Source organism: Ictalurus punctatus, chromosome 9, assembly GCF_001660625.3.
Source record: "Ictalurus punctatus breed USDA103 chromosome 9, Coco_2.0, whole genome shotgun sequence".
Taxonomy (NCBI): Eukaryota; Metazoa; Chordata; class Actinopteri; order Siluriformes; family Ictaluridae; genus Ictalurus; species Ictalurus punctatus.
In genome coordinates this window covers 27,177,935-27,186,945 of record NC_030424.2, presented here as the reverse complement: position 1 = coordinate 27,186,945, position 9,011 = coordinate 27,177,935, and the positions used below count along the sequence as shown (strand labels likewise).

At 45.6% G+C, this 9,011-nt stretch overlaps 1 protein-coding gene across 1 annotated transcript; it reads right to left on the bottom strand.

Moving 5' to 3' along the window:
* Positions 1-665: 665 nt before the first annotated feature.
* On the bottom strand, positions 666-8,810 carry LOC108261769 (uncharacterized). Its single transcript, XM_053682933.1, has 6 exons — positions 8,633-8,810; positions 8,482-8,518; positions 2,945-3,141; positions 1,607-2,702; positions 1,377-1,455; positions 666-1,017 (listed from the first exon to the last, which is right to left on the bottom strand). Exons 1-6 carry the CDS (start codon positions 8,737-8,739, stop codon positions 1,001-1,003), a joined length of 1,533 nt encoding a protein of 510 aa, XP_053538908.1. The 5' UTR covers positions 8,740-8,810; the 3' UTR covers positions 666-1,000.
* Positions 8,811-9,011: the final 201 nt, after the last annotated feature.

Below are 9,011 nucleotides of genomic sequence, written 5' to 3'. Positions count from 1 at the left end.
ACTCCCAATTTCACAAACATACTTTCTCAAATTACCAACCATCATTAAAAATGTTTAGTAATGGTTAGTTGTGAGAAACGGGAATAACTTAATGTCACATCATAACAATCGTAACAATCACATCGTTCAGATATTACAACACGGACTGGAAACTCTGTTCTCCAAATACGCACTCCATGAGTCTCTGAAAAGTACTCGGTCCGTTACTCAGGCCAAAAGGCATACGATTAAATTCAAATAATCCAAACGTGTACAAAACAGTGTCTAAGGGCAATCTGCCTCAGCCACAGGCGCTTGATTGTACCCATTCGCTAAGTCGAGAGTGGAAAACCATTTGGACCCTGACAATGCATTCAGAGACTCATCGATTCTAGGAAGCACTTATGCATCTTTCTTGGTCTTAGAATTATGTTGTATAATCCACACAAAGCCTCAGTGTACCATCTTTTGAACAATGTACATGTACATGTGTCTTAATAGATTTTTGTTTTTGAGTATTCAATCCGATTGTGTTTTTACACCCTTTACCCGAGCACTGTCTGAAATATTTGACGTATTTGTGTTCAATTTAAAGAATAAAGATGTTGAAAGGATCTATGCAGTGGTGGAACGTGTGTCGATTCACGAGGACAAAACCAAAGATGTTAAAGCGTATAATTCCACACACAATTTATTGTCGCTTGATGTCTTTATTAAAATACCGACATATCATAATTATGGACTATTAGTTGTTTTATAAAGCTAATTAGTTAGAATTAAATGAGGGAAGGAGTAATAACAGCCTTCTGAACATCCAGATGGACAGATGTTGTTCTTGTGTCAGTCTGACAGGCAATATCACACACATCATCAGCAGCGTTCATTGACCTCAACTTTATTTATCATTTCTGCAGGGTTAGAGAGTGGATTGATCTCTGCCGCAGCTGGTACAGGCTCTGTAGATGCGAGAGAAGCTCCTGGTCAGTCGTTTGTGGAAATTCCTGAAGCGTCTGTAGGCGTTTTATTTACTGTGTGAAGCTGGAAAATATAAGATGAAGCTGAGTTATATAGCAAAACGACAAAAACTGCTTTTTTAGATCGTTATCAGATCATTAAATGAAGGACTGGAATGGATCTTGTGAGAAAATAACATCTGATGAATGAAACCACGTGTCGCACGTGAAGAAAAAATTAATCATGCTGAAACAACGCACGTGAAAATAAAACAAACATGCCCTACATGTGAAAAAGGTGTTTAAACTACACGTGAATTAATTATGAAGTTATTATTTATGTGTGAATTTCATGCGACTTTTCTATAAAAGAAGTCATCAGGTATAAAGGAGGTCACTGAGGATTAGGAAAATTTTCAGTGCAGTGTTATTTTAACGACTTACTCATGGGAAGGTCTTCCTCGGTGGAACCGGTGGGCTGCTCATTGACTTTCAGAATATCTGCACGGCCATTGTTCTCTTTCTAGAAAAGATTTATCAAGATAAAAGGAGAAATCAAAAAACAGAAACTGGCCTCTGCAGTGATAAATGAACTGAGAAACCTAAATTATCAACGTTTGTTTATAATGTTACAAAATTACTTTTTCATACTAAAAGACGGAAATCCTTCATACCTTAAAGCCACAGCAGTTTATGGGTGGGTTTTTCTCCGGAATAATGTCAAACCAACGGCTCTCCACCTCTTCGACGGATACAAGTGCTGGATCTGCAGAGCCGCCATGACTTATAGTCCCTGCTATCTTATGAAGGGAATCTGCTTGCACACGTACAGTGTCCTTTTCAGCTGGTCTGTCCAGTATTTCTTTTTCTGCTTCATGTTCTGCACCTGAGCCTGAAATGACTTCAGGAGAACTGCATGAAGCACCTTCATTAGACCATGGCAGGGGTGGACGTTTAGAGCCTTGTTTCAGCACACATTTTGACAAGCACATGTTGGACTCAAGTACTGTGTCCTTTCCTTTTTTGAACAAAAGCTTGTTTTCATCTGTTATTTGGTGAACATGGCCATCATCCATAACGGAAATCGGAATGACAGCGGCATCATTACCTTTCTTTGACTCTGCTGAGAAATCTGGTTTCACAGGACTTCGTATGAACAAAGGCAAGCACTCGGTGGACTCCTCTGCAAAAGTGTAAATTGTCTCGGAATGGCAGGGGATGGAATTTACGGTGTTGACCTCAGTCCCTGCAGTCTCAAAAAGAGAATCTGAGGAACAGGTCCTGACAAAACCTCCTGCTCTGTTTGATTTGAAGAAAGGTTCAGCTATTAGATTTGCTAAAGCACATGCGTTTTTACGTGCTTCATGAACACGGCCATTTTTCGCGATATAAATTGGACTGACACGATCATCATCTTTTTCCTCAGCAGCACTGACTAAACCACTGACCACTATTTCAATCATTTCCTTGGCATCAGAAGTCGTCACTACGCTGGGGTCCAAACTTGTTAAAACGCGTGAAAAATGTTTCACCAGCAGATCACTCACATCCCGCGTAGCCTTGTTTTTGAGCTGCACTGAATCGCCAGATTCAAGCTTAACATGAGACTTACGAGAGATCTTTTTGAGTGACTTGATTATCTTATTAGCCACGGTCTTTAACTTTTTCCGTGATGCGACCCTCCGGATTGCCTCCTGCATTGCAGCTTTGATTTTAGTGATGGCTGTTTGAATGGAGTTCTGTACCAAATCAGAGGAGTCTTCTGGTAGACTGGAATGAGAGAAAATTGATGCAAAAGTCATCCATAAATAATCAGAATAAAAGGTACTCTCACCACAATATTTATAGCAATAAAATAGAAGTAGTTCTTAGACAATCACTTCAATTTTAGTCACTTAAACAGCAGCGTAAAGTTCATCCCTGAATATTAACAGTGGACACTGACACTTGATTGTCAGAGTTCAAAGTTGTGGGTGTTCATACACAGGTTGTTATACGGTACATGGGCTTACCTTTGACCTGAGCGGCTCGGTGTTGCAGAACGGCTCCTTGATTCACATTCATCCTTTTCCTTCAGCTTAGCTTTTGCACGGAGAACCGATTCAATCCCGAAACGTTCGATGAGATCCGGCATCATCTTCCCAATCACGGACTCCGACATGGACGTCACGATTTCGGTGCAGAGAGATGCAAACTTCTGTTTCGTGTACTGTTTAAACGGCACAGAAACAAAGAAAACAGGTTATGAATATGTCCCTGAGAAGGGAACGAGATGTTGCGTGAGTCTGTGTAAAATCATGCCTATTTATAAGCCTGCCGTGGTCAGGTGATGTGGCATATCGTGCGTTGCGTGACTATATATATTGTCTGAAGTGCAGACGCAATTTACAAGCATACCCAAGTATGATAAAGCCACGAAACATCTCATTCCCTTCTCTGGGAAAAGGGTTACATGTGTAACACAGACTTTCCCTTTCAAGGTGAACTCAACGTTGCGTGAGCTTCATGCTGTGGAAATGAGTACTGAGATGAGTACCGCTCTATCATACTGAGGGTATGGCGAGTCACAGAGGCTCCATCAATAGGGGTGTGACTGACCAAAAATGGCGGCCACTTAGACCCTAATTGTTGAAGGAGCCAACTTTGGTCAAAAACGATCCTGTAAGAACTCCAGGACTGTAGCATTGTGCCATTTACTGGGTCTCACTGATGTTCCTAGTGTTTAACATGGTCTCTACAACCTCGGTTGAAAGATCGGAATGCATGAGCTGGTGCCCCTCAGGGGCCATGCCCCCAGTTTCCATAGTTCCGGCCGAGGGTGATAAACCCTCTGGCTTCAGACAATAGATCCCTGTGAACGGGAATCTCCCAGGGAGTGCCGTCCAGCAGAAATATAATCTCCAAGAACCATATACAAGATGGCCAATAAGGCCAAACTGTAATACCGAATGAATGCGTGCGGAATAGACCACCCCGCCACAGCACACACATCGTGTAAGGGTACCCCTTAGATAAAGCCTTTGAGGAAGAGACCCCCCTCCCCCTCATGGAATGAGCCCCTATGCACCTAGGTGTAGCTAGACCGCGTGCCTCATGAGCAATAGAGATTGCTTCCACTATCCAGATAGAGATGCGCTGCTTTGACCCAGCATCACCTTTACTGTCACTGCCAAGCAGACCAGCAACTGCTCCAGACTTATGCCACTGGCCAGAGCGGTGAATGTAAGTACAAGGAGCCCTTACTGGACACAATGGGTGCAATCTTCCTCATTCCTACTGGCTGGGCACCAGACGCACTTAGGGCACTTAGGAATAATCCAGCCTAGGATATAGGGAGGCCTTGGCTAATCCAGGGGCATAGTCAAGGCAGGAAAGGTCAACAGAGTTGTCAGGGTCAGCCAAAAGAGCTAACTTTAGGGTCAGAAGCTGACTCTACGGGATCAAATAGGGTGCCTGACAGACCATCCTGGACCACAGAAGGTTTCAGGAAAGTATTCGTGGTCTGCAGATAGGCCTCAGCCATCTGACACCATGCATAAACCTCGAAGTTGGAGGATGTTGCCCCACAGAGGCTCCATCAATAGGGGTGTGGCTGGCCAAAATAGGGGACACTTCCAGGTTTTCAGAGCATGTAGGCATTGCCACGTGACACTGATTATTCTCAGGGGTTCTTGAATGACCACTGAATGGTCTCATATTCACAATAAGCATGCTCCAGTCACATAAAAATTATGCTCTGGTTCCCCCCTCTGGCGCCTTGGGTTGGTGTTCCATACCAGAAGGAGAAGTCGCTTCACCACCTCCGAATCCTGGAAGCGGAGAGCCGGATGCGGAGGAAAGAGCAAGAGATAGAGCAGCTCTAGTCTCTGATTCCCCCTCCAGATCCATACGGGACCCGTGGGATTTGAGCAGCCACCCCAGAGTCCTGAGGTTCAGGACTTTGTTAAGTATACTTAGAGTGTACAGGCTTGATAGGGAATTTCCGTTTAGGCCCACTTAAAGTTGATCGGCCAAGGGTGAAGTCTAAACCTCTGGTTATTTTTAATATTCTTCTAGTTAATGTGTACATGGGAAACTATGACATGATTATATAAAGCTAATTTTACTCAGATATAATTGGTCTATCTCTGTAGATTTTAGTGGTCATGACCTCTGTTTAGAAATAATTAAGTGTTACTATATATCATTATGACTAGCAAGAGGTCTGCTCTTATTGTTTCAGGTTTGATGACGATCAACCTCAATGGCCCACCAGTTTCAGTGTTCACCCAGAGAAATATGGAAAGTCCTGAGCAAGACACCATCATACTGCAATTCACAGTCAGGGCAATGTAAACCTGTTGTCACGTATCGTGACGGAGCGGAGATAGGACGGATGCAATTGCAGTATGAACAGGTTTTAGTTAGGAGAGATAAATCCAAAGCGTGATCCAAAATGTAATCCACAAACATGCAAGAGGTCAGGCGATCGGCAAACAGTCATACACGGGGCAAGGCAGGATTCAAGGTCGTGGTCACGGAAAACAGGATCGAGACACAAAACATGAAACTAACAAGGACTATGAACTGGGAGTGGAGAAACCAGCGTGAACTAACTCTAAACATGGAACGTGACTATGACTACTAAACGAAGTAATCTAACTCTACGATACTATAGCTTATCTATTCTAATATTCCGCGTTGTGTGCTGGGAGGCGCGCCGTATATAAGCGGACATGATCAGTGTCGTAAATGCTCACAGCTGAGGGCGTTTCAGACACACGTGAAAATCCCAGCCAATGACAGAACAGGGAGGAGACATGACAGAAACATAAACAAACACACGTGTCCAAATGTCACTACTGTCAACAACGGAAAATTGTTTCATTCGTGCTTAGAGCATGCTGCTTCAAGGGGAAATCGTGGCAGAACCCCCCCCCCAAGGGCACTCCTCCTGGAGTGCCATGAAACATCCATCTCCATTGGCGGCCCCGGCCCCCTAGGCAGAATGTCCCAAGCAGAGCCAGGAGACCGCACGGCCTTCTTGACGACACAAAAAAGCAGAGCGACGTACACGGGAGAGCAGGGAAGCAGAGCAACATCTTTGGCGGAGCATGAAAGCGGAGCGACGTCCTCAGCTGAACAGGGAAACAGAACGACGACCACAGCCGGGCAGACAGGCTGAGCGAAGTCCTCGGCGGAGCATGAAGGCAGAGTGACGACCACAGCCAGGCAGGCAGGCTGAGCGAAGCCCTTGGCGGAGCATGAAAGCGGAGCGACGTCCTCGGCTGAACAGGGAAACAGAGCGCGGTACTCAGCAGAGCTGGGGAGCAGGGCGACGTCCTCGTCGGAGCATGAAAGCGGAGCGACGTCCTCGACGGAGCAGGAAAGTGGAGCGACGTCCTCGGCAGAACATGAAGACAGAGCAACGTCCTCGACGGAGCAGGAAAGCAGAGCGACGTCCTCGGCGGAGCAGGGGAACAGAGTGCTGTACTCAGCAGAGCAGGGAAGCAGGGCGACGTCCTCGTCAGAGCATGAAAGCAGAGCGACGTCCCCGGCTAAACAGGTAGGCAGAGTGACAACCACAACCGGGCAGACAGGCTGAGCGACGTCCTCGGCGGAACATGAAGACAGAGCGATGACCACAGCTGGGCAGGAAAGCAGAGCGACGTCCTCATCGGAGCAGGGAAGCAGAACGACGTCCTCGGCTGAACAGGTAGGCTGAGCGACGTCCACAGCTGAGCAGGGAGGCTGAGCGACGTCCACAGCTGAGCAGGGAGGCTGAGCGACGATCCACAGCTGAACAGGAAGGCTGAGCGACGTCCACAGCAGAGCCTGCAAGCTGAACTTGGCTGGTCATGTCAGCAGACTGGGTTGTGAGCAAAGCTTGGTTGTCCGTGTCAACAGACACTTGGTTGTGCATGTCAGCAGACATGGACGTGAGCAGAGCTTGGTTGTCCCCGTCAGCTGACTTGGCCGTGAACATAACTTGGTTGGTTAGGTCCTCAGACGTAGACATGAGCAGAGCTTGGTTGTTTGTTTCAGCAAACTCAGGCGTGAGCAGAACTTGGTTGAACGGTTCTTCTGACTTGGGTGCGAGCATAACTTGGTGGGTCAGGTCATCAGACGGGAACATGAGCAGAGCTTGGTTGTTTGTTTCAACAGACACTTGGTTGTGCGTATCAGCAGAGTTGGGCGTGAGCAGAACTTGGCCGTGCGTGTCAGCAGACTCGGGCGTGAGAACCATCCAGACCATGAAGTTGCCCTGGTTGCGTGAACTCCTCCATAAAAAGTTCTGCAAACTGAGTGACATCCTGGAGGGCAGAGGACCCAGTGCTCAAAAGCTGCTCCGCCCAGTCACGGGCCGGACAGCAAAACCTGGACACCAAGAATCCGATCCACTGTCTCTTAGTAGGCTTGGGAAACGCCAGGCTGCAGAAATATTCCTGGCAGCTGAAGAGGAACTCCAGCGGGTAGCTCCCCAATCCCGCTGTCTCTAGCGGCAGTTCAATGGCGTACCGTTGAGGGAACTGCACGGACAAGAAATTCGGCCAGTAATCCAAACGTTTCCGATAAGGTATTGTCCTGTTACTCCCCTTGTAGTGTGATGTCTCTCTCGTCCTCGTGCTGCATCCATGGTATGGCGGAATATTCTGTCACGTATCGTGACGGAGCGGAGATAGGACGGGTGCAATTGCAGTATGAACAGGTTTTATTTAGGAGAGAGACAGGCAGATAAATCCAAAGCGTGATCCAAAACGTAATCCACAAACATGCAAGAGGTCAGGCGATCGGCAAACAGTCATACACGGGGCAAGCAGGATTCAAGGTCATGGTCACGGAAAACATTCTCGAGTCACAATACATGAAACTAACAAGGACTATGAACTGGGAGCGGAGAAACCAGCGTGAACTAACTCTAAACATGGAACGTGACCATGACTACTAAACGAACTAATCTAACTCTACGATACTATAGCTTATCTATTCTAATATTCCGCGTTGTGTGCTGGGAGGCGCGCCGTATATAAGCGGACATGAACAGTGTCGTAAATGCTCACAGCTGAGGGCGATTCAGACACACGTGAAAATCCCAGCCAATGACAGAACAGGGAGGAGACATGACAGAAACATAAACAAACACACGTGTCCAAATGTCACTACTGTCAACAACGGAAAAGCAGGTGCTCGCGCATTCGTGCTTAGAGCACGCTGCTTCAAGGGGAAATCGTGACACCTGTAAATCTGACTGAAAATTCATACACAAATTTGTAACTGAATAAAGAAAGCATAAGTGAGCAATTTAATGTCTTTACAGCTGACAATTTAGTATGCATTTTTATAACAGAGAGCAGCTGATGAGTTTATATAAGTGTGTGTATAAATGACAAACACACTGACTTATCTTCTGTCATTATTTGGCTGCTGTTGGGGCAGGAGGGGTTAGTCCTTTAATTTAGGACTAACCCACTGATGCCATGTTGTTTATTTAACAAGTAAAAACTGTAACTGTCGGCAGGTTTATGTTTTATACAAGAAATGATCAAATCAGGACACGTTAGCTTCTTACCTGATGCGTTATGTCCTCAGTCAAAGTCTTCCATTCCCTTATATAGAATTCACAAAGTTAATGATTTATTCATTGTATATTAATGTGTGAAAGAATTCAATTTTATGTAGCTTAGGCATAAAAATTAGGAGGAAAAAAAACATCAACCTACTCATCACTCAGATGAAGAACGGTGTCCAAAATGTCCCTAAAGACCATCAGGGCCTGACGGCTCTGGAAGGCTAGAAAGGAAGATTCACGTGTTCCAGACTGATCCATTTTCTTCTTATAAACAATGTACAATAATGTAAGTAGTTCAGCAGCGGCTGTGTTTAAGTGTCTAGAATTAGAATTTAGAACCAGCTCCTGCTGTGATGTCACAGAGGCGCCCAGCAACATCAGAAATATTCAGTGCAGGAAAACAACAACATTTCCATTAAAGATGATAAATTGAGAAATAGGTCACACAAGCATATATACAAAATATACAGTCACGGGGAACAGAAAGTACACCCTCCTTCAGTTCTGTGTGTTAATTCGTTGTTCCTCAC